At 38.8% G+C, this 24,571-nt stretch overlaps 4 protein-coding genes across 13 annotated transcripts; 2 read left to right on the forward strand and 2 right to left on the reverse strand.

Moving 5' to 3' along the window:
* Window positions 1-607: 607 nt before the first annotated feature.
* On the reverse strand, window positions 608-3,114 carry LOC127258715 (uncharacterized). Of its 4 annotated transcripts, none has more exons than XR_007840350.1 (4): window positions 2,835-3,114; window positions 1,448-1,522; window positions 1,104-1,338; window positions 608-951 (listed from the first exon to the last, which is right to left on the reverse strand). XR_007840350.1 is itself a non-coding variant. In XM_051285668.1 (3 exons), the coding sequence occupies exons 1-3, from the start codon at window positions 3,072-3,074 to the stop codon at window positions 1,174-1,176; spliced, it is 480 nt and encodes a 159-aa protein (XP_051141625.1). In that variant the 5' UTR covers window positions 3,075-3,114; the 3' UTR covers window positions 608-1,173. The 4 variants fall into 4 exon arrangements, 1 of the variants encoding a protein (XP_051141625.1); XR_007840349.1 differs by having other exon boundaries at window positions 608-956; window positions 2,835-3,113; XR_007840348.1 differs by having other exon boundaries at window positions 608-1,041; window positions 2,835-3,113.
* Window positions 3,115-5,433: 2,319 nt separating this feature from the next.
* On the forward strand, window positions 5,434-12,027 carry LOC127258813 (DUF724 domain-containing protein 6-like). Of its 4 annotated transcripts, XM_051285823.1 has the most exons (10): window positions 6,118-6,255; window positions 6,854-6,973; window positions 7,049-7,465; window positions 8,212-8,568; window positions 8,854-8,956; window positions 9,036-9,259; window positions 9,634-9,730; window positions 9,824-10,126; window positions 10,322-10,477; window positions 10,574-12,027. In XM_051285823.1, the coding sequence occupies exons 2-10, from the start codon at window positions 6,959-6,961 to the stop codon at window positions 11,311-11,313; spliced, it is 2,412 nt and encodes an 803-aa protein (XP_051141780.1). In that variant the 5' UTR covers window positions 6,118-6,255; window positions 6,854-6,958; the 3' UTR covers window positions 11,314-12,027. The 4 variants fall into 4 exon arrangements, with proteins under 4 accessions (XP_051141778.1, XP_051141777.1, XP_051141779.1 ...); XM_051285821.1 differs by lacking the exon at window positions 6,854-6,973 and having other exon boundaries at window positions 5,434-6,255; window positions 9,135-9,259; XM_051285820.1 differs by lacking the exon at window positions 6,854-6,973 and having other exon boundaries at window positions 5,435-6,255.
* Window positions 12,028-13,667: 1,640 nt separating this feature from the next.
* LOC127258965 (long chain acyl-CoA synthetase 1-like) lies at window positions 13,668-19,457 on the forward strand. Of its 2 annotated transcripts, none has more exons than XM_051286067.1 (20): window positions 13,668-13,803; window positions 14,621-14,769; window positions 14,950-15,013; window positions 15,202-15,291; window positions 15,422-15,478; window positions 15,574-15,622; window positions 15,908-15,984; window positions 16,085-16,124; window positions 16,217-16,311; window positions 16,451-16,618; window positions 16,808-16,918; window positions 17,119-17,206; window positions 17,298-17,364; window positions 17,499-17,574; window positions 17,678-17,795; window positions 17,932-18,177; window positions 18,304-18,443; window positions 18,531-18,716; window positions 18,866-18,988; window positions 19,086-19,457. In XM_051286067.1, the coding sequence occupies exons 2-20, from the start codon at window positions 14,624-14,626 to the stop codon at window positions 19,131-19,133; spliced, it is 1,989 nt and encodes a 662-aa protein (XP_051142024.1). In that variant the 5' UTR covers window positions 13,668-13,803; window positions 14,621-14,623; the 3' UTR covers window positions 19,134-19,457. The 2 variants fall into 2 exon arrangements, with proteins under 2 accessions (XP_051142024.1, XP_051142025.1); XM_051286068.1 differs by lacking the exon at window positions 13,668-13,803 and adding an exon at window positions 14,449-14,527.
* A 683-nt stretch (window positions 19,458-20,140) lies between these two features.
* Window positions 20,141-24,093, reverse strand: LOC127258899 (probable pre-mRNA-splicing factor ATP-dependent RNA helicase DEAH2). Of its 3 annotated transcripts, XM_051285961.1 has the most exons (7): window positions 23,680-24,091; window positions 22,917-23,119; window positions 21,724-22,808; window positions 21,198-21,323; window positions 20,862-21,100; window positions 20,645-20,763; window positions 20,141-20,425 (listed from the first exon to the last, which is right to left on the reverse strand). In XM_051285961.1, the coding sequence occupies exons 1-7, from the start codon at window positions 23,965-23,967 to the stop codon at window positions 20,311-20,313; spliced, it is 2,175 nt and encodes a 724-aa protein (XP_051141918.1). In that variant the 5' UTR covers window positions 23,968-24,091; the 3' UTR covers window positions 20,141-20,310. The 3 variants fall into 3 exon arrangements, 2 of the variants coding, with proteins under 2 accessions (XP_051141918.1, XP_051141919.1); XR_007840399.1 differs by lacking the exons at window positions 20,141-20,425; window positions 20,645-20,763 and having other exon boundaries at window positions 20,952-21,100; window positions 21,198-21,432; window positions 23,680-24,093; XM_051285962.1 differs by lacking the exons at window positions 20,141-20,425; window positions 20,645-20,763; window positions 20,862-21,100 and having other exon boundaries at window positions 21,204-21,422; window positions 23,680-24,093.
* Window positions 24,094-24,571: the final 478 nt, after the last annotated feature.

Consider the following 24,571-nt stretch of genomic DNA (forward strand, 5'->3'; position numbering starts at 1 on the left):
GATTATGATTATGATTATGATTATTATTATTATTATTATTATTATTATTATTATTATTATTATTATTACTATTACTATTATTATATTGATGGAGCTTAATCAACACCGTGCATGCATTGTTTATTAGTTCAACCTATACAGTAATAATGTATGCATGTCGCTGGCCCCGCAATAATCATTAAAAGCTACTTTTTGTAGCACTTAATACAAACAATCAAATCAACCACCACCTCCTCTCTACGCACTAACATTTGGAATTATGACACGATTCATCTAATCAAATACTCACTACTATTAGTATAGTGCCCAAACACATGATGTAATACTAGTGAGCTTGTGGTTCGTTCGAATTCTCTCTCTCTCTCTCTCATGAACAATGAATGAAGTTGTCTTCTCTCTGTCAGTCTGTCTAGTGCCCAAATATAATGAAAATCCTGCCTCTACTTTACTACGATGTGATCGTGATCGTGGTCGTGGTCAAGCCACGTTACTGCAGTTTGCATGCATATACTTACATGATACTACTTAATTGTCTGATTGGATGGCCGCAAGGAGTGCTCATCTACCCTACCATAGTCAGTAGTCACCCACAATTATTAATAATACCAATAATATATAACTAATCATCATTTTATACGAAGAAAAGGAATCATATATATCCTCACAATAATAACAATCATAATTCAAAAGTCAACGCACCTTCATTATTATAATACCAATACCAATGCGGTGGCACACACACTGCTCACTAGTCACTGCTTGTCAGTTAGGATGGTCTCCAAGAACCATGCATGCATCTCTATGACCTCAAAATGTTGTCTTGGTGTTGGTGTGGTGTTATGGCAATGGCACGCACGCTTGAGTAGCTGAGATATACTACTCTACATATGCATATACATATATGCACCCTCACCCTGTTGTGCGTGCCATGAATTGAATGTCCACCTGAGCCTGAGCTGCAGGAGGGAGGAACCAAACCATGAATTGATGATGCACGCATTCAAATTCAATCCCTCCTATAACACTCTACTTCTCCCATCCCTACAAATTTTAATTCATTAATTACTAAATCAGCAAGTCCGCACATAACATTACAGACTCACCTGACCCGAAAAGCAAAGCAAAGCAAAGCGAATTTTGAAAAACCTCCTCCTCCTCCTCCTTCTTCTTCTTCTACTTCAATAACATGTCACACGTGAATTTCCCATCAGAAAACCTCAGTTTCTCTGCTTTCCTGACAGCGTCCCGTGGAAGAGGACTGAAACTCCGAGATGGACCATAGAAATGAGGAAATGCATTCAAGTCGTCCACACCTTCATATATCAGCCCATCTCGTAGCTGCAACATTAACAGTACTAGCCTGCTATAATTAATACTCCTTCTAAACAAATTAAACCCATACCCATCTCCTCAAGTATCTGCATTGCGAATATAGATAGATGCATACCTTCTTAGCATCAATCTGGAGTAGGTACAGATCTGCCTTCACATTCAAGAAGAAGTTTTGCAAAGTTGATGGGACCTGCACTTCAATTCAATTCCAAATATGATCAGCTCGAATATAGTCGTGGAAATCAATGGTTTTCTGTTTGATCGTTAACATCAGATCAAGGAAACAACCAAGACTGGCTAACTAGTACTGACAGAGTATAAAAAGAATTACAACAGAGAGCACTTTGCCTAGACAAATTAAAATTAGGGGCCTAAAGATGGGCAGTAAAATCTAAATCAACTTATATATGTATTGACATATGCGTGTACATGATTATAGAATTCTTCACACTTCCTCTCAAGCAAGCGAGGGCATACAAATTGAATATAATGTTCCTAGCTTGTCTTTTTCTTAAATATATTTGATATACATGCAAGCGGATTTTGCTCACTCTAACCGCTGGAGGTCTGCTAACATGATTGGGGCGGCCACAATGCAACCGGATAACAACTCCTCGCAAGTAAAAAAACAACCAATCGATTTCATTGTGCATGCTCAGTTCCTTAATTTGTGAAACACTGGAGTACAGAGTTAATGTAAATCACAGACTGGTCATCATATATAAAACAATGTACACACGTAATTTGAGTTCAGTAAGCAAATGTTTGATCAAAATGAGCTAATAGTTGGGGATGGCCAAGGCCAGCCATTGCATTGCATGATATCCAGCATCAATGCTGGGTTGACCTCCTCACTCTTCCAGTGATAAAACATTAATTACCTCCAAGAAGTTACATTAAACTGAGCCACCAAATAGTGAAATAACCTTGGCAGTGAGACCCGTTAGCCAAATATACTGAATGTTAACTAGGTCTTGGAGAAGATAATAGCAACATACATGCTTGAGGAGTTCAATTCGATGGACCAAAAAGGGAGCGACTTTGGATCTCTTAAAATAACAAAAATCAAACTTTTTGTTCAAATACTAATTCCTATACTTAATGCTAGATATCCAATCTCTATTCTCAATACACTACTCCCTCCCTCCATGTTTGGTGGATCTGGTGCATAAACGGGAATTTTTATTTACTTTGTTTTAAATCACGATTCAAGACAAGACACCGCGCTACACAATACTAATTACTAAAACAGAACGCGTGAAGGATGTGAAGATTGTGGAATCAATCAGCAATTTCAACATAACATAACGCAAGCTAGGGAAGGTCAAGATCTTGATAATATATATCTCTCTCTAAAAAGAATATCAAAAGGCTCTTCAATTGGGTCGAAGTCACATAAGGGTAACGTTAGTTTAGGATAATGATTGATCTATTATTAAGGAAGGCAATCAATCAAGCAATGAGATAATATATGATATAGAGGAAGGGGAAGGGGAAGCTACCTGATGGAGGCTGCTGAGGTGAATACAAGCAGTGGATTTATCAAGGTGTCCACCGAAAGTGGCGCCGGTGCTCTGCAGCTCATCCCATTCCTGAGCAGTGCTGATCCGGTAAACAAAGTCTGCGATATCGCAATCGTCCTGATGGACAGCCATGAAATTGCAATTGGATTGAGGCAGTAGGATCCAATTCCAGTTGGAGCATGCCAGGACAGGAGGAAGAGTTATTTCGGGGTGGGGCATCCGCAGCAAGAGCTGCTTATTAGGTCTGGGGTATATTATCCGACCCGAATCATGCTTGACCTCAATAGGCTTAAAAATTCTCGAACCTAAACCCTAACCCGGCATGCCAATGCTGTGCTCGGCCCATAAAAATTTTATTCATTTAAAATTTAAAACATATATTAATTAATAAAATAATAGTAGTAAAAATTAAGGTATGATTTACTGATAAGGTTTATATATATATATATATATAATATATATTTTATTTTTAATAATAAATTAACAATCAATATAAAATATATCATCTATCCAATGGTAAATTTTAAAAGAACACAATATAGCATAATAATTTTTATTGAGTACATGTGTGTGTGTTTTAACTTTAATATAAAAATAATATTTGATCATATACTTTCTAAAAAATTAAATATATTTTCATTTAAAAAATATAAAATTTAAATAATAAAATTTAAGAAGTTAGAGGGGAAAGTAACACCTGTGGCCTAGTCTCGAGTCTCGTGCATGAGAGAAGCAATTATATTGGTATGTGATGTCACGGGTTCATTTGACTCAACTGTATATCCAAATCATCTACATTAGTAAATACTCTAATTTAGTAAATAATATTTAATACGCATTAAAATGGTCGTACTCGCACTCGTACTCATCTCTTCGTCCCCCTTCTTGTTAGGTTTTGTTTGTCTGGTTTTGGATTTTGAGTTGGAATTTGAACAGTGAAAATTTTGAATTTGAATAATTGTATGATGTGATATAAATAGGTGTTGATGCTATATTTTAAATGTAAAATTAATTTTTATTATAAAATAAAAATAAAAAAATAGGTGTTTGATTGATAGTTTGGGGGGGGGAATGGGAGGAATAAAACATAGGTGTTAGGGTGCAAATCCAACTCCCACATCGGAAGTTGTGAAGAAAAATTTCACACTTTATAAGTCTCAGGTGAACTCCATTAGTACGAGTGAATTCCACTTCTACGAGATCTTTCAGATAATATTCAAAAATAAATGTGGACTCAGCTATGGTTGTTTATCATAATCAGTCAACTAATAGTTTATCCTTACATCGAGCATATATATATATATAGTGTTTTTTATTCTTCAAGTTTGATCAAAGTAAAGTTTTCTCTACAATTATGATCTTATTAATTACTGCTTCGGCCCACTCTAAAGTTACATGTATTTTTTACATGTTGATTTTTTTAATATTAATTATTATATGAAAATATAGTATAAATTAAAGAAAAATGACAAAAATATTTATATTAGTGTCTTATAATACTACTATTACGATGAGATTTATGAAAAAAATTATACAAATATAAGAATATTTTTAATGTTAATACATGATAAATGTAATCCTTAAATATAAAATATATAAGATATATTTCTTTTTAGTTCGTTTTTTTAAAAAACTTCCCTCAATATTTATTATTATTATTATTATAAACTACAAAAAAACATAACATATGCAATGAAAGAGAGAATCGATCTTCTTTATCAACAAAATAAAACATGATAATACATAATATTTGTTAGTCATAAAATGAGAATTAGGGTTTGAGCTTATGAGCCGCCTGAAACAAAGTTGGTGGGTACCATGTGAATCGGCAACCCAAAAAGTAAAGGATGAATTGGGGAGAAATTGAGTCGGGTAGGAAAATAATTTGGGCCATTGGACATGAACGGTTTCTTTTAATAATTTGGCGCATTTCCGACCAAGAAAATAAAGTTTTTCGAGAATAAACCGTTGATGATTATCCCATGACCTTTGTAATCGAATAACAATGTCACTGAATTTGGAGTAAATATTCCCAAGGGAGGCCATAGAAGGTTCCATCGTTTTATTTCTTCACAATTTTAGTTTTGGTTGATATCTTTTAGTATTTACTTAGAGATGTTTTGTTTCAAACTCATTCATCAAATTCAACTTAATAGTATGAAATTTAGTTTGTTTTGTTGAATGAGAACCCCCCCTTGTCAACACTATTATTATTCAAACAATACAAAAGAAGGAACTTGTTATGAAAATGTCGAGTGATAGGGTTGTTGCGGGCATTCGTCTAGCTAGGAGGAGGGATGATCACGCTTACCAAACTCCCTCCCCTCCTCTCCATGGAGTTGAGTTGACTTGATTTGAATGGCGATAGATTTTGAGTTGAAACGAAATAGTTGTATAATGTAAAATTAATTTTTTAAAATTATAATATAAAAAATATATATATTTAATTTGATAATATTTTTAAAAAATAAATATTGAATGAATAGTATATTTGAAAAAAAAAAATACCAAACAAAACGTACCCGAAGTTGAAATGGAGTGTGGAGATGGAAGGTCAAACAATTCAAAAGAAAAGAGAAAGAGAAGAGAAGAGAAGAGGCCAAGACCTCGGCTGTGGCACACCCGAACTCACAACTCACAAGTCAGACAGTCCAATTGATTCTAATAACAAAGAGAGAAGAAGAAGAAGAAGAAGAAGAAGAAGAAGAAGAAGAATAGAAAAGATGGACAATAGAGACAAGAATAACACCAACAACGACAGCAATTGCAATTGGCATTGAAGCGTAGAGAGAGAGACAGAAGAGAGAGAGGCATGGGCGGTGCTGCTACGCATCCTCAACAGACCCTCCTCCCTCGCCCCTCTTCCCCCCCATCTTCCTCTCCCGTTCCCACTCCCTCTTCCTCTCCCGCTCCCACCTCCTCTCCACGCCGCCCCTCCTCCCACTTCCCCCAGGGCACCGCTGTTGAAGTCCAAACCAACGAGGATGACTTCAGAGGGGTCTTCTTTTCCGCCACCGTCGTTCAGCCCCCCGCCCCCTACACCTCCAAATACGGTGGCAAAAGGAAACCCAAAACCCTCTATGTAGAGTACCATGATCTGCTAGCCCACGAGGACGGCTCCGAGCGCCTCAGAGAGTACGTCGCCCTCTCCTGTGTCAGGCCCCCTCCCCCTCCCCCTCCCCCAGCCTCTCCCGCCACCTTCCAGCCCGGAGACGTTGTCGACGCCTTTTACAAGGACGGTTGGTGGACCGGTGTCGTCAAGCGCGCTACCCAAGGTGCGGGTGCCGACAAGTACGTCGTCACGTTTCAGCACCCGCCCGACGAGCTCCACTTTAGGCCCTCCGATCTAAGGGTTCACTTGGACTGGGTTAATGGGGGCTGGGTCCGGCCGCCGAGGCAGGTATGCCTAAATATTCTCTTCTCTTTCTTGCATTCTGATTTCCGACTCTCTTGATTTGATTTGATTTGATGGCTCCTCATGACTTGTGTGCGTGCATATTATATTGCACACTCCGCTTTCCCTCGCTCTCGATTCATCTCTCCGTATCGTCGGAGCTTTGTTTCTGTGGAGGAAATTGTTCTGTTCCTCTCAATTTCTTGTAGCTTGAGTTGCTTAATTTGATATTCGGTGAGGAATAGGCAAGATCTACAACGTTTTCATGTTCTGAATTTCTACCTCTGGTCTTAGAACTCGAATGCTGCTGTATGTTCAGTTATTCATCCACATTGGGCATTTGTTTCCTGTGTTGTACTTTTAGAGGACTTTGGCATCTGGGGTTCCATTGGATATTGCTACCTGCTATTTGCTGCTTTCTTTACTTGTCTGAGCAACAATCTTATTTATTTCATTCAATGGCTCTTGAGGTGTGAGTAGATATAGTCTTGGATAGGATGAGATGGTTTGTCTAAGATCCTCAAGTACCTTCTGTCTTTCTTACAGCTGACCTAGTTTACCCTTATATGTATTTCATTATTTGAAAAGTCAGATATGTGTGCAGACGCCGTGCAGTGTTTCTATTGTTATCATAGAGGGGCTCAGTAAAGTAATAATGCTCTTGTTGGATGAATGGATCCCATTGTTGTATTAATTTCTGTGCAAGTAAATGCCTATAATCAAGGTAGTTATTGAATTTCCAATATGCAGCGTTATCATTTCCATTTCTTTGATCCTTTCTTTGTCTTGGATTTTTAAGAGTGTAGCAGGATTGATGTTTGATGTTGGGAGAAAGGTAGAAGTTTCATTAGACAGAGAAATTTATCAGGATGCATGGTTCCCTGCCACAATTCACAAACACTTGAAAAATGGAGCTTTTTGGGTGGAGTACTGTAGCGCAAATAGTGATAACGAGGTTCAGGCACTTAAAGTAACAATCAATTATCCCTGTATTAGACCTTGCCCTCCTTTTCTCAAAGACAGAAATTTTGTTTTATTGGAAAAAGTTGATGCATTCTTTGATTTTGCCTGGTGGACTGGTGTTATTACTAAAGAGCTTGAGAATGGTTATTACATTGTCTTCTTTAAGCAACTGAAAAGAGATAAAGAATTCCATCAGTCGAAATTAAGACCCCATATGGAATGGAAGGATGGCAAATGGTTCACCTCTTCCCAGGTTTTTCCAGTCTCTCAAGATTTTTTCCTTCTTTTCAGTACTTCAAATGAGGCTTTGATTTGTTCTTTTATTACCTTCCTTATCATTTTTCTTCCTTCGAAGTCCTTGAAATATCCTGTATCATATGTTGTGTGTTGCTTGAAGTCAGATATCCTGTTTTGTAATTTTCTTGCTAGAAGAGGAAAGCAGGAAAACTTTGCCCTTGTTATCTCTGTAGTGCATGTGGGAGGAGGCAAGTAGTACTTCTCATTAAAGACGGCCTGAATGGGTTATTGAGGGGCATAGTTACAAATATTTATTTCCACTAATGAGTCTTATGGCATATGCGTTAGAATTTTGTTTGTCAACTGATAAGCAACTCACCCATCAAACTACAGGGGAAGAATTTTATTTTATTTTTAAACAACAGAATATGCAGAGAGCTGTGTAGGGGGAGGGACAATGTAGGAGAATATGTTGGACTTTCACTTCAGTGCACTGCACATATTACATTTACCCTAAAGGAACAATATCTAAATTTGTAGTTGTTGTTGTTGGTCTCTCTCTCTCTCTCTTTTTTCGTTGTCACATAGGTAAAGCGAATATGTATAAATATAAAATTATTTAGTATGAATATTAGCTGTAATCCTGAGTAAAGTTGGTATATTTCCCTGTCATTGTTTTTCTTTTTCTGTCTATTTATGAGTTTCTTGTTTTAGGAATTAACAACTGTTTGATGGAACCTGAATTCTTGACTGTTATCTCAGGATGTTACTATCCAGTCACCAGATATTTCTATGCATGACCATTTCATGTCTGAAAACTTCAGTGCCTCCTCTGTTGCTGTTCCATTAAATCACGAGGGTGATAAAAGAGATATTTGTGATCCATTATTACTTTCTTCAGAGACAACAGGGCAGGTTCATTGTAGTGAAGTATCTCCAGTTGATCAGAAGGAAGTAGTTATAGCTGGAGCAGAAAATAAGGTTACTCATAATAGTTCATCTAAAGATACAATCTGTGGTTCTCCGTCCCCAGTTTCTGTAGCCAACATGTCAATTCCTGCAATGAAAATCGTTAATAGAGATCACTTGTCAGATACTTCTTCAGGGGTGAAGAGAATTGTAAGTCTTGCTCTTTGTATAATGATACCTATCATATAACTTGTTATTTTAGTAGTGAAAATTGACCAAATTATAATTGAAAGTGTGTGGATGAAAGCTTATTTATGCATTTGATCATATTAGTTATATGGAAGCATATTTTCTAAAAAATGTATTTTTTAATTGCCAATGATCAAATATGCCTAGCTCTAGAAAGGCAATCAATATTTTAGAATCCTACATTCCTTGGTGATGTGCTGCAACAACTGTTTCTTATGCTAAAGATTTGTTAATTGTAATATCCAGCGAAGGAAACAAAGGAACTCTGATGCAACAGTAAGTGTTAGTAAAAAGGTCAACTCGACTCTCACTTCTTTGAACTTGAGCAGTCCCAATCATGATGTTGAAGGTATAAAATTTTATGATTAATGCTCTCAAATATTATTTTGTTTATATGCAAACTTGTTTAACTAGGAATTAATATGTAGGAAAGGAGCTAGATTCAGTGGGAAACACAACAAATGTTCAAAATGTGAATGAAAAATATGAAACTGAACTTCCTGTCATCATAGGCTTGCCATGTGCAGAAATGGTTGGCTCTGAATCTGGGGCAAAGGGGAAAAGGGGACATACTTCCAACAGCAAGGAAATGATGAATCTTGGGAGTGACAAGAAGCAAAGACTGAATGATTCCATGGTTTCAAAGATGAAGGTGATTATGAAGATGATGCTCATTAATTTGTTACACAGATTGTAATCAACTTACAATATGTGTACCATTATTTTCAAAATTGCAGATAAGAAGTATATATCTTACTGTTTGTTGAATCTTTAGTTGTTGACAAAATCATGATTCTGAAAGCTTTTTGTATTCATGTTGCTTCATTGCTTCCTCTCATTGCCTCATCTACTAAATATGTGCTTGTGTTGGCTTTTTTCAATTCTGTACCATTTCAATGTGCTACTATACTTGTCAGGCATGGCTTAGTCTGAAGAAGAGAAAATATATATATATATATATTATGACTACAACACTAGTTTCAAAGTATAATTGTTCATCTTATGTTGCTTCCATGTTTTGTATAGGATAACAAACCATTGGGAATTGGAGTATCGAGTGAGAGAAAAAAGAGAGGAAGGCCCAAAAAAATCTTGCTGGAAAGCGTCCAGTCTGCTGCAAAAGGTGCAACTACCTTTTTCCTTATTTTGATTTTCCTCAGAAAAATTACTTCACTTAACTCTAAGTGTCAAATTTGTTTGAATTGTTTTGTTATAGGAAATGCTCAAAATGAAGCTGTTGGTTCAGATGATGCGAACAAAAGATCTGATGATCCACATAGAATTCCTGAAGGAGAGGTGATGGAAATGGACGCTTCATTGCCAGTTCAGGAGATTGTATCGAATAAGAACAAATTACCTGATGGACATTCTGATCATAAAAATGGGAATGGAGGTAAGAAGAAGAGACTCTTGTCCAACATGCGTGATGAAAAAGTTCTGAAAGAGTCAACCAGGCTGCAGGCATTTCGGAGAGGAAGAAGACAGGTTCGAGGTGGAAAAGTTGCACCCCAAGCTCTAGGTGAGTGTTGGCATCTTCGTGGGGGGTTTATTTACTGGCTGAAGTTTCCAAAAGAGTTGAATGTTTTTTTGCTTGTTAATAATGGTAATGGAGAATGGAGATTGTGACAGGGGAAGCAATAGCATATTGATTCCTTCTTGTTTTCATAGTTTGTTAATGTCTTTATGATGATAATGTAGTTTCTGGTTTGTTTAGATTTACCCAATGAATCTGGAGAGAAAGCAGCGGAAACTAACCAGGCAATGGAATTGGAACACCTTGGTTGTGAAGCACCTGGCAATGAGCTTGATGATGAACCTCTTTCAAAGTGGATAGAGGGAATGCACTCTTCTTTCCTAATTGATGGCTCAAGTAAGCTTCTGAGTGTAACGCAGGTGTTTCCCCGTTTGCATCCTGCTTGATGACTTTTTGTTTATTATTACTATTATTATTTTTTTTCTTCTGTAGGACCACCTCCTGTGAGTACTGTGGACAAATTCATGGAGAATGGCAAGAAGAAAGGGAATGATGATGTTGTAGTGGAGAACATTGAGAAGCAGCCAAAGAGTGATACAGGTGCTTCCGATTTAGCAGATACAGAAGATTCAATTGGTCAGAGTGAGGCACAAAACTTGCCTTTTATCAAAACTGCATTTATCTGGAAGACCATTGAATCCATGGATGTTTTTCAAAGGATACCGCAGAAGCCACACTTCAAGCCGCTGGAAAATTGTAACGAGAGTTCACGTGAAGGGATGGCTGTAGGTTACATGGTGACCTTTTCCAGTGTGGTTGAAAAAACTTGCAGATTACAGCTTGATGATCCCAAGTGCGTCATAGATGACATTCTGGGAACCCTTGCAGAGTTGGAAAGACATGGATTTGAAGTGAAGATTGTACGAGACCGTGCGAATGAGTTACTTGCTGTAAAAGATAAACAAGAGAAGCTTATAAATGAGGTGAAGGCACTCAAAGAGCACATGTTAGAACGCGACCATGAGAAACTTAAGATTGATGAAGAGATAAAGGGGATCAATGAGGAAATGAGGAGGTTGCAAGAGAAACTTTCATGTGCTGAGCTTGCCAAGCAAAAAACAGATGGTGAAATCGCTTCTTTGCATATGAAACTTGAGGGGGCCAAAGAGATCATGGAGAACATGGGGAGTAAATTTGTTGCCATAGCTTCGTCTGCAATTGGACAGGTCTGAAGGATGACCTCCCGGACATTTTGTTGGACCTTTTGCGAGCAAAAAAATCACGCCATTCTAGTGGTGGAAGCGGCCTGCGTGCATATATTTTAATTGGTGATCACGGTATCTAATGCTGGGGATTGATTGTATGATAGGGGTAGTAATCCATCCAGCAGCGATAGCATCATCTTCTTCTTCGTAGTAAGTGGGATTTTTTAACCTTTTTTTAATGGTAATTATGACTACAGTATTGTAGCAAAACCATGTATGTTTTGTGGAGCTTTGAAAATGAAGGACTATGGATTAAAATTGAAGTGTGTTTGGGGTTTGATATGGGATGGGATGGGATGGGATGCCCCCAGCGCGAGTGAGTTATGAATTAGGTGAAGATTCTTGGTGGAGTTTTGAGTTTTGAGGTAATATTGAATCCTGGAGGTGTTGAGCATGAATGTGGTGGACATGGTGGTATGGTGGTTCCTCATCATGTGGTGCAATGTGAGGGTGCAAAGCAGCAGCAGCAGTGATACGGTTGCATTTGTCAATTTTATAGCTGCTCTGCTCGCCCTCTCTCCCTCTGTCTGTCTCTACTGTAATGTTGGAGAAACTAGTAGACTTAGACTGACTATTAGACATTTTGTTGCATTGGACAACACAGCAGCCCTTTCTTTCTTTCCTGTCTATATACTACGGCATCGCAGCATCCAATACTATACTATAGATGATAAAATGAAAGATGGTTTGTCCTTTGCTGTCCCTCCTGTCTGCAATTAAAATTAAGCAGGCAAGTAGGGAGAGGGAGAGAGTGTGTTGGTGGGCTGGTCATTGAATTGAATTGAATGCTCCTACTGCTGCAGCACCTAAAGCAAGCTAACAACAGGTAACAACCAACCCACCACCCACCCACCCATCCATCCATGCATGCATATGCATCAATCATCACCAACCCAATGTTGGTTATGTAATGGACGATGACGATGATGTGCGTGGTCTTACTTAGGCATGGCATGGGTCTCCTCTGCTCTCTACTTTTCTTTCTACTTGTTCTTGGGATGGACGGGTATCATCATCTGCGTTTGCTTTGGTGAGCACCATTAATTAATGACGATGATAATAATAAAAACAAATAAATAAAAGCATTAAGGTGGGTGGGTTGAACTTTAAGAGATGGGGGAGTGATCACATATCACCATCCTCCTCCCTCCTTATCTTCTTCGTCCTTTTCTGCTACTGATGATGAGAGAGAGAACTCGCTCTCCTCCTCTGTGATCATATTCATATCGTCATAGACTCATAGGCGATGGTGGGTGCATTAATTCATATTCATATTCATTCATAATATAGCTAGCTACAGGTATAGCAATAGCAGCAGCAGCAGCAGCATTGATTAGGTAGAGAGATGGCTAGCTAAAACAGGTAAGTAGAGTAAAATCACGAGTTTAGGCGCATGGGATGAGAGATGGAGATGGGAGTGAGCCAAGTTTAACTAACACACACACACACACACACACAGAGGTCAGGTCATTAATGCGCCTATAATGACTTTCAACCAGTAACCACCCACCCACCCGCACCAGCTTGACTCACTCAAGTGGTTAGTTACCTTACTCCTACTCCTACTCCTACTCCTCCCAGTCTATTATATATGTTTCTTCTTCTATATTATTGTTCGTTAATCAATGGTTTATAACTTCATTTGTTATATATAATACATAGTTAAGTTCAATATTGATATACTGAGGTCTGAGGAGGAGAAGGAAGAGGATTAGGGAAGAATAATTAATCAATCAAAAGCAATTTTGGTTCAAAACATGAGATGAGATGGGCCAAGTGTATCTGTATCATTATTGTATCAAGCTCAAGCTCAAGCTCAGTGCCTAGCGCTACTACCTCCACCGCTAATAAGTAGAATGAGAATGCTATTTGAATGCTTGCTGATTATAATCAATGATACATTAATTTAGTAAGGCGGGAGGGGGAGGGGGGCACAACACAAACATGAAAGACAGCATGATACTAGTAGTAGTAGTAGATGAAGATGATAAAGAAAGACAACTACTACTACTCCTCCTACTTGTGTGGGGTGGGGTCAGAAGCAGAAGTAACTGCTGCCAGGCTACTAGTACACACACAAGTTGCAAGTTGCAAGGTGCAAGGTGCAAGTTGCCACGGTGTAGCAGAAGCAGAAACAGTGCGGTCGAGTTGAGTTGAGTTGAGTTGGTACTCCTTCATTTACGAGAGAGAGAGAGAGAGAGAGATTAGAGATTAGATTAGATAGGGGTATATTTGCATGTAGTATATGTCTATGATCAAACTCATTGGGGCAGGGCGGTTAAGAGTCCCAGTCCTTCTCCTTCTCCTTCTCCTCTTCATGTAATTGTTCCCAACCCCAACCCCAACCCCAACACCCTCCTCTCCTCCTCCTCTTCTTCTTCTTCTTCTTCCATTTTCTTATTTATTTCGTCATCTCCATCTCTTGTTGCTGTAGTCCCAGTCCCAGTCCCTGTCCCAGTAAGTGAAGTCGTTGCCTCTTTCTCGTTTTTCTTACTTTCTATCCAATGCAATGCAATGCTGGCGTTTCTTTTTCGCTTTCTGCCTGCCTCCTTGGTTTTAGTCCGTCATTGACATTTTGGACTAATGAATCAATGCACTACTACTACTACTACTATTTATCTATTCATTTTATTATTATTATTATTATTATTATTATTATTGAGAGCTGCTTTTCGTTGGTCGTTCGTCTTTCATCAAATGTGTACTTGACTTCTCTCCAGCGTTTTTTGTTGCGGTCTTATCCCGCAGCTGTTGCGGACCGACCGCCTCCTCCTCCTCCTGCTGCTGCTGCTGCTATTTTCCTTGTAGTATAACTAACCGATATGATATGATTCGATGATATGGAATAGATTAGACTTAAGTGAGAGGGCAATAATAACACTATTGAATTGAGTATGACTTGAAGATCTCGAGGCCTTAATTGAAATTTAACTGCATGAATTTTGTGGTCGGGTTTACTTACTTTTCCCAATTAACTTTAACTACATACATACGTACGTACGTCAATGCCATTGCATAGTAACATAATAATAATAATAATAATAATAATAATAATAATCGCACCACCGCAGCGTAAGGTAAACAAAACTAGAACCGGACGATACAAGTGCGCATTTATGGCGGTGGGTCGCCCAGGCCCAGCCTTCGAAGAGAAAGTTCCTTCTTCTGCTTTGTTTGTTATGTAAATGTTATGTTATAAGCACGTCGGGTTCTCCACGCTGCTGCTCTTCACTCTCTCAGCTTTTTTTATTTCTTAGCTTGTGCTTGTTTCCAGAGAATGAAGAGGTTTGCGGTGAAGGTAGAACAAGGAAGGGAGCGCCAAGTCGGGAAGCCATCTCGCGGTCCCGTTTACAGGAATTCTTTGTCCCAACATCAATATCCCCCCATTAACGCTACTTTGAACACTACTTGGGATGTTTTCAGGTAACTAACATCATACCATCCAACTCCTCCGTCTTGCACATTTAGCCTCTCTCTCTCTCTTTTCTTTTCGTCTCCCTCCCCTCCTACTTTTTAATTCTTTTTTTTTTTAAAAAAAAAAAAAAGAAAAAAGAAAATAGCTGTTGGTTGGTTGGTTAGAATCACGAAATTTTTACCGAACAGATCATCCGTCGAAAAAAATGCTGAGAATAGGATGCTGGGATGGCGTGAGTTGGTAAACGGGAAGGTATGAGGCAAACGACTCTTTGATCCCTTTCTTTCTTGTATGACGTATAGCTCCACTTCTCTTCTCTTGTTTGTTTGTTTGTTTGTTTAGTAAAACTGAAAATGGTGTCTGAAAAAGAGAGATTCCTCTCATCGTTACTTTTACCCGGGTTGTTTTACTAATACTACTATTAACTCGCCTTTCTTCAGTGGGGACCCTATGTTTGGAAAACTTACAAGGAAGCGTATGACGAAACTCTGCTTATTGGTTCAGCCCTGAGGGCCCATGGTTTTGAACCTGTAAGAAATTAATATCATCAACCTATTATTGACTCACTCAATAACTGACTGTCTTCAATAAATATTACTACTGTACTACTCAATTTCTTACTATCATTTACCGTTACTTACATCTGTCATTTTGTTGAAGGGTGATCGCGTTGGAATTTATGGTTCAAATTGTCCCCAATGGATCGTCGCCATGGAGGTCAGGCTATGAATATATGGACTCCTTAATTTCCCCGTCTTGTGCTTGGGTTTGGGTTGGTCATGATTATGATCATCTATTTCTTTTCTTTCCAGGCCTGCAATGCCCACAGCTTAATTTGTGTTCCCCTATATGATACGCTTGGTGAGAAACTGAGAATGCTTCCTTGCTTTATGATATTAACTTTAATTCACTCACTTATTTGCGCCTCTACACGCAGTATGAATATGTGCTAGTTAATGCTGCTTGTATTCATAGTCTTAAATCACATTCATGAGGAGCACAGTATTCAGCTCAATATTTTGCAATAAAGATAACACAACCAAAATACACTGTGCATCAGTATGTCCTGGGTTTTTTAGAGTAAAACATGTTTCCAAGTAGTCAGGTTATAATATGTGTTTTTACCGTAACTTGAATAATTGACAGGCCCGGGAGCTATTAACTACATACTCGATCATGCTGGGATTGAAGTTGTGTTTGTTCAAGATAAGAAAGCGAAAGAAGTGAGCAATAAACACAATTCTTATTGCCTATATATCAGCATCAATTATGTCCATCCTTGGAGAATGGATTCCTGACTCTAATCATGTATCTTTGTTACAGATTTTTAGTGCTGACTGCCCTCATGCTGAAAAGCTAAAACGTGAGTATCAATCTGATGAAATTACTTTGTGCCAGCTGGAGAAGCATTTCTACTACCCAGATCAGTTCTTTTCCTTTTTGTTTTGGTTGCAGTGATTGTTTGCTTCTCCTCATTAACAAAAGAGGAGGTGGATAAGGCCACTTCTATGGGCATTAAAGCGTATTCCTGGAATGCTTTTCTGAAAATGGTAAATTATCTTTACACCGGTCTCTTATCTATCTTTACTGCTAATCACATAGCATCTATGATAGCAGTGAGGCTTGATTTGTATGAACTTTTTGTTAGTTGCTTACATAAATTTTCATTCTCTGTTTTCATCCTTTCAGGGAGAAGGAAATCCAGCAGAAATTTCACCACCGGAGGCATCCGACATATGCACAATTATGTACACTAGCGGGACGAGTGGTAAACCTAAAGGTGTTATGTTGACCCATGAAAACTGTTTAACAAACATAAGTGGTGTGGATCTTTTCATGGAGCAATTTGAAGACAAGGTAGGTGTAACTTCTTCATGCAGTACAACTTAAAAACACACGATTCACTTTTCCAAATATGAATGACTACAGCTTTAGCTGTACTTCCCCAGGAAGGCATGTGCTTTTCATGCGACACACATTAATTAATTAAGGTCCCAAATACTATTGTTTAGCAAGATTTTGATTATGATGCCATCCTTTTGATAGATGACGGTGGATGATGTCTACATATCTTTCCTGCCTCTTGCTCACATTCTTGATCGTATGATTGAGGAATATTTCTTTCACAAGGGTGCTTCAGTTGGCTATTATCATGGTGTAAGTTGTTAGAATTCTTTCTTTCTACACATCAGGCATTGACACGAGAAATCTTATTCCACTTGTTTTAACGGCATGATGAATATAATTCTGCTATTGGAAACTGGTTTCTGAAGGTTATTTATTAGTAAGAAACATAGGTGTACTGTAAGACTAAAATAAATAGAATTGACAGTCATTTGCTATTCTGTCTATGGAAGGAAATCAAAGAAATAAAGGACGATCTAATGGAGTTGAAACCAACATTCTTGGCAGGAGTACCTAGAGTTTTTGAACGTGTGCATGAAGGCATGGAAATGTTTTCCGATCTCTTTTCCTTATATTCACATAATAAGTATTATATGGGTGTTGATATATGATGTTTAATGTCTTTCTTCAGGAGTTCTACAAGCACTTGAAGAACTCAACTGGAGACGTAGAAAAATTTTCCACATGCTTTACAAATAGTAATGACTTACTCTCATAATGTCTAGTGTTAAGCTATATATATATGTCTTCAATAAGTGTCTGCCTTTTCCAATTCCCTGGACAAAGCAGGCAGTTAATTCATTGTAATCTTCACATATGATGCATGATACAGCAAACTTTACTGGATGAATCGAGGGTACAAGCAGAAAGAAGCATCACCTTTGGCTGATCTAATTGCCTTTGGGAAGGTCGGTTTTTTACTTTGATTTAGTTTAAGTCTTCTCTTCTTAGATTTCCCCATAAATGTTGATAGCATATTTTCTTATCTTATTCTCTCTGTCTTTGGTATAGGTGAAGAACAGATTGGGAGGCAGAATACGGCTGATAGTCTCAGGCGGCGCCCCATTAAGCAGTGAGGTGGAGGAATTCCTAAGGGTTACTTCGTGTGCCTTTGTATTACAAGGCTATGGTAGATCCCTATTTTATGAACCAAAAGAAAAAGAAGCTACTATGTCTAGGCATGAGTTTGAATAGAGATGCACAAGTATATATCAAACGCCTGGTCTGGTCTGATCTGATCTATGAGTTCTACTTGGGTTTTGCAGGACTTACAGAGAGCTGTGGATTGTCAACCATTGGGTTTCCAGATGAGATGTGCATGCTGGGAACAGTTGGGGCTCCATTTGTGTATAATGAAGTCTATCTGGAGGAAGTACCGGAAATGGGATATGATCCGCTTGGAGACCCTTCCCGCGGTGAAGTATGTTTTAGAGGGAAAGCGCCATTTGCAGGATACTACAAGGACCCGGAATTGACACAAGAAACTGTTGTAGATGGGTGGTTTCACACAGGTCTGCCCAGCATTGCTATTGCTGTTGCTGTTGATCAGAGGATTAATGATTTTACTTGATACAGTTTTACTTGAAAAGAAAAATGAGAGTATTCACGGGTGCATCTCGTCCATTCATCTCTTGTAGGTGACATTGGGGAGATGATGCCTAATGGGGTGCTGAAGATCATTGACAGGAAGAAGAATCTTATAAAGCTGTCTCAAGGGGAGTATGTTGCGGTTGAGCATCTGGAAAAGGTTTATGGCATCTGCCCCATCATCGAAGATGTGAGTAAGGATTGGCATTTGAAGTTGAGAGTTTTGGGTCCAATTGAGTTCACTCACTCATTCACATGGATTGTGTACTTGTGTTAGATATGGGTGTATGGGGACAGCTTCAAGTCGATGCTGGTTGCGGTGGTTGTGCCGAACGAAGAGTACACCAAAAAATGGGCACAGCAGAATGGGCGGCGCAAAGAGTCGTTTGAGGATCTGTGTACCCTCGACTGCCTAAAAGATCATATCCTCCACGAGCTCCAGAGTGTGGCTGAGAGAAACAAGGCAAGTGTGACTCTTGTGTGCACTCATACATACCTACCTTTGCGATCATTATGATTGTTATTCCTCATAATTGTGGTGGTGTGGTTGTGGTGTGAGATGTATAGCACCTGCCATGCATTAATGATGATGGGCTTCATGTGTGTGTGCAGCTGAGAGGATTTGAGTACATCAAAGGTGTAATTTTGGAGGCACAGCTCTTCGAATTGTCGGAAAAGGAATTGGTAACTGCAACCCTGAAGAAGAGACGAGACAGATTGCTCAAGCATTACAAGGTGGGTTGGGTGTGTCATTTCAGTTCAGTTTTCATCATCTTGGATGAATTTATTTATTTATAAATGAAACAAACAAACAATGGTGTGGCGAATGCAGGTGGAAATTGATGGCCTCTATCACAAACTGATGAACAAATCCAAGTAAAGGTAGAGCGGAGGAGGCAGAGAGAGAGAGAGAGAGGAAGGGGAGGGGAGGGTATAGTATAGGCATCCATCCATCTCAATAATGAATGAATAAATAAATAGATGTTATAAGAGTGAGTGAGTGAGTGAGTGAGTGAGTGAGTCTTCTCTTCTTCTTCCTTTTCTTCTTCTTCTTCTTTACATAGTAATAATTACATGGGTTGGTGAGGGACGTGTGTGTGTGTGTATTCAAATTGTGTTGAATGATCATTCATTATTATCATCATAATGAGACGGGCAGGCAACTTTTTAACTAACCTTAATAAAAGCAGCTCTTCTCACCTCAGTACCACCTACCCACCTACCCCACCCCAATCAATGCAGTAGGACTAGGAAGGAGGCTAGAGTGGATATTTAATCATCTATTTATTTGTTCCAGCAAAGCAACTGAGAAAAAAGTTGTTTGCTGCTACTACACAAGTAGTACAACTAATTCTCACTCAAGAGTTGATGAGAGGGAAAGTAGTAGTAGGCTGCTGCTCAATTAAGTATATGCATGCAATATTTATTGTAGAAAAATCTACCAAAATCATCATCTAGTGGACGGACGGTGCAACAAGAGATCCATCCATAATCTATCTATGTATGTTACTTTCATATCTGATGCGTTAATTGTCTGTGCAGGCAGGATATATATATAAATAATAATAATAGTAATAATATATGTCTGCTGTAGCCAATTAAAAATAATTGGCTGTGCTACTACAACTCTCATTTAACCAAGTCTCATACTGATACTATCAAATCAGAGCGTAATAAACAATAAACAGTAGCAGCAATAGTAATAGTGGTTGACTAGTTGTTGACTCTCTCAAGTTTAAGCTTAGATGCATATCCATCCATCCATCCATAATACACAATTCCCATCCCCAGGCAACTCTCCCATAGGCCATAACTAACTAACTAACTAAACTGCATCTGCAGCTTCATCGTTAACCAACTCTGTCTGTGTCTCAGAATACGCGTGTGTATAATATATTATATGCATGCTCGCACAAGATTTAGCATATTATAGAGAAGAAACACTACTACATCGTCAATACACTTGACCAATCTCATCTCATATTTTAAAAAGAAATTAATAAAAAACATATGCCAGCAGGGTCACCACCATCATCATCCACCATTACCATCCCTTTTCACTTCCTATTCTTGCTCTCCTCCCGCTTCTTGTACAGTCTCTCCAGCTGCCGTTTTGCCTCACAGTTGGGGAAGTTCGACAGATCGTAGTAATGAGGTGCAATGTCCACCAACCTGCACAATTTTTACATACATTCATATCCTTCATTATCCAACAAACCCCATAACTTTTACGTACACAAAGCAAATAGGCGCTCAATCCATCTCAAAGAGCATCACTTCGAAAATGATTTATTAGTAGAAACTATTATTATTATGTGATATAGTATGTATAAAAAAGAATAACAGCACGCAACCAAATTAGAAAGATAAAAAGGATTGTGTGCTGCTGACCATTCCCCGCGAACATCTGTTACTGTGCGAATAAAATTTCTGCTTGTCAGGACATATTCATTATAGATAACCCACTCCGGTTTATGGTCCAGGCAGTTTGAAGGGTGTAAGTGAACCGCCTGTGCACAAGACAGGTAAACAATCATCAGCATATGGAATGGAACAATGATATAAATCCACTATGAAGTCAATGTCATTTAATACGGCAACCACCTACTTGGTTATCTTTGACGGTTAAATAGTGTCCAGTTCGCTCCAAATGGGCAACCTGCATAAAGTATCCAGCCAGCATAGCCTTCCGGATGTTCACATAGTAATCACGGCTATTGAAGTCTGTGCTGCACAGCTTCAAGTTGAATCGGGCCATAATGCGGGTTAGCTGCTGTCTAACATTATCAGCTGATTTCAGCGCCCTATGATTGACAAAATTCTCATAGCACCACTGCGGGTCTTCATCTGCAAATCCAATGCATATGAGGATATATTGGTATCAGGATACACATTGGAAAAAAAAAAAAAGAGGAACACCGTTAAGTTTTGAATCCAATCTTACTATTTTGTTTGTACGCATGGTAGACATTTAACAGTGTGAGGTGATCTCCATCAATGTGCCCAAACCGAGCTTTGGCTTCATCTGCAGCTTTTTGAGCCTCCCTAGGCCGGACAAAGCAATTGGGTACTAGAGAAAAAAGTGGTTACCACAGAGGAGGCCCACGGAAGGTCAGCGATGTATAGAGAGGAGACGACACCATTTGCTTCGTGAGAGAATACTGAGAAACTGCAACTATCTGCATCAGCACTTACTTAGAAATCCTTGGTACATGCCAGTGAAGGCATGAAACCGAGACAAAGGATGCTGATGACAACCTAAAAGACACTCAAATATCAATCGCATACACGAGTGCTTTGCAGTCATGTATGCAATCAGATATCAGCAATTACCACTCACAGGCACACATCTGTGCATGCAAGATAACTTGAGCATACACTTCACACAAATGGTGAAGTAAAGACTCTATATTCACTGTAGGAAGGGGCTAACACCCATAAAATATGGCAAGCCGAGTGAGAATATGTACCTGAAAGCATTGCTGATATAGAAAGAATCTCATTTGAGCAATTAAACTCTGGGCTAACAACCAGCATTTTCCCCATCTGAGGATCCAATGGAAACTCACTCATGATTTCACCCAACTTGGTTAAGTTCCCTTCATCATCCAATGCTCCCAAGTAATTTAAAACCTCCAGTGCTCTCATCAGTGTCTCTGGAGCAGGCGGATCCATAAAATCGAAGTGCACCAGATCATCTATACCCAGCTTTTTCAGAGTCAGAACAGTGTTTGCAAGATTTGACCGCAATATCTCCGGATAGGTTTGTGGTGATAGGTCATTGTGAAAACTCTTCTCTGTGTATAGTCTAAAACATTTTCCAGGTTGTGTTCTTCCAGCACGTCCTGCTCGTTGGTGGGCACTAGCCTTCGATATGGGAGAAACCAACAAAGATTCAACCCGAATTCGAGGATTATAAACCTTTTGTTTTGCAAATCCAGGATCTATAACATAAACAATGCCATCAATAGTCAATGATGTTTCAGCAATATTTGTTGAAACAACAATCTTCCTTCCTGGAGGACCACCTTCCACTGCAGGGGGTGGAGCAGGTTCAAAAATCTTCTGCTGCATCGCTGGAGGAAGTGTTGAGTATAAGGGTACTATTTTTGCTGGTCCAACTTGATCCCCAGCATTAGCTATTTCCTTTGCTAACTTCTTACAGGCATCTTCAATTTCCTCCTCACCTGTAAGGAAAACTAGGATATCACCATGAGGTTCACAAGCATGTATCTGATACACCGTCTTTATAGCAGCTTCAAGATAGTCCCTTTCAGGCTCCTGTGTATAGAAAATCTCGACAGGATGAAGCCGCCCAGGAACTTTCATTAGCGGTGCACCATTGAAATAGCTTTGAAATTTTTCAGCCTCCAGAGTGGCACTCATGACAACTAGTTTCAAGTCATGTCTATTCCTCAGCACTTCCTTCAAAAGTCCAAAGAGTACATCTGTAGCCAAAGTTCTTTCATGAGCCTCATCGAGAATTATCACTTTGTATCTGTCCAAAAGCGGATCTGTCATGGCTTCCCTCAAAAGCATACCATCTGTCAAATACCTGAAATAAAAATGATCAGTAAGCTATTTTCATGGAGAAGTCTTTCTGAAATTGAAAGTGTGAAAAAAAGAAAAGAAAATAAACAGCAAAAGAGTTTTAAAGAATTACTTTAAAACTGTTTTTGTACTGCTGCAATCCTCAAATCGAATGCTGTAACCAACTTCTTCTCCAATTGTCACATCCATCTCTTCGGCCACTCTCCTTGAAACAGACATTGCAGCCACTCTTCGGGGTTGAGTGCATCCAACCATAAACTTTTTGCGTTTATCTGAACTCTCTATCTCTACAGCATCTAGCACAAACTGGGGAATCTGTTGCAAAACCAAATTGAATTTAATAAATAGCTGAAAAAGAAAATGAAATTCTTTTAACAATTAAAAACTTGTGATTTGACTCAAGCAATTTCCACATATTCAATCAAACAATAACATGACAGTGTTAAGAAAGCAGTTAAAGCTATTCATAATGTCTTAAGAAAGGAAGCAAATTATGATATGTGATAACGGAACTAAACATACTTAAAAGTCCTGTTAAGAAAACTAATACTCTTAACAAATACTAGAAATAGAAGAAAGACGATGAAAAGTAGGCCCAACAATATCTCATCATTAGAATATCGAACAAGAGTCGGAACCCGTTTCAATAAAATTTCCTTACAGATGCTTACTAAGTATAACTACCAGGTTTTTCACTAGACAATTAAATTGATAAAATCCCCAAAAACAAAGCAAAAAAAGAGTCTTGAGCAACAATGCGCTCAGGTTTGTTCCTTCAGTGAGCTGCGCAAGTTCAATCGAATCATCTAACAAGCATCAAATCGCATAGGCACGACTGTATGTAGCCACCTATTATAAGGTGTGTTGAAACTGACCTGCGTTGTTTTTCCACTACCAGTTTCACCAACAAGAATTAGGGTCTGATTGGCTCGGAGCACCTGCAAAAATTCCTCTTTCTGTTGCCACACGGGGAGAGACTTTCTCTTCTCCAAGATTTCGTAATACCTCTGGGAGTAAGGCCTTCCATTCCACTTGTTAATCGTGGATGCCACCGCGGCGGTGGGGGTTGAGGCGCCCCCGTTGGCCCGAGCCATCTTCCCCGAGACGGCCGAGTCGTCCACTACATCGAACAGACTAACCTTCCTCTTTCTCTCCGTTCCCATCTAGCAAAGGCTGGCTGTTGCACGAATTCCGCGGCGACAAGCCTCTCCGTTAAATAGGAAAACCGGTAAAGGGTATTCCAAATCGAAAACCCTAGACAGGAACTATGGGACTGAGATGCGAGGTGATGTTCTGTTTATATAGGGGACTCCTATCTATCTATTTGAGTTACAGGACTAAACTAATAAATTATCTAATTTAATTACAATTACGGCCATTTATTTATTTATTTTTAAGATGTAGCCGAGCCGAGCCGATCCTTTGGGCCTCAGCTTCAGCCCAAATATCAAAAGTCAACCATAATTGGACCCAACTACGTTTCAAGTTCAACTCAATGGAATACTGTAGGTTGCTATGAATATGACCCGATTGTTACCGACAATCAGGAGGTTATAATACTATTCAAGTCTCATTAATACTGTTGCACGTGACTAATTGCAACCACTTTAAACATTAATATCTTAAAATTTTTTAGTTGGGACTTTGGAATTTTGATTTAAATAGTACGTACAAATTTTAATTATTGTTTGAAGTTGATATAATATTTTAAATGTAAGCATAGGTATGTATTTTAATGAATAGCAAACATCTGCCAAAATCCAAACA

The sequence above is a fragment of the Andrographis paniculata genome, unplaced genomic scaffold, assembly GCF_009805555.1.
Source record: "Andrographis paniculata isolate CXL003 unplaced genomic scaffold, ASM980555v1 Contig5END, whole genome shotgun sequence".
Classification (NCBI taxonomy): Eukaryota; Viridiplantae; Streptophyta; class Magnoliopsida; order Lamiales; family Acanthaceae; genus Andrographis; species Andrographis paniculata.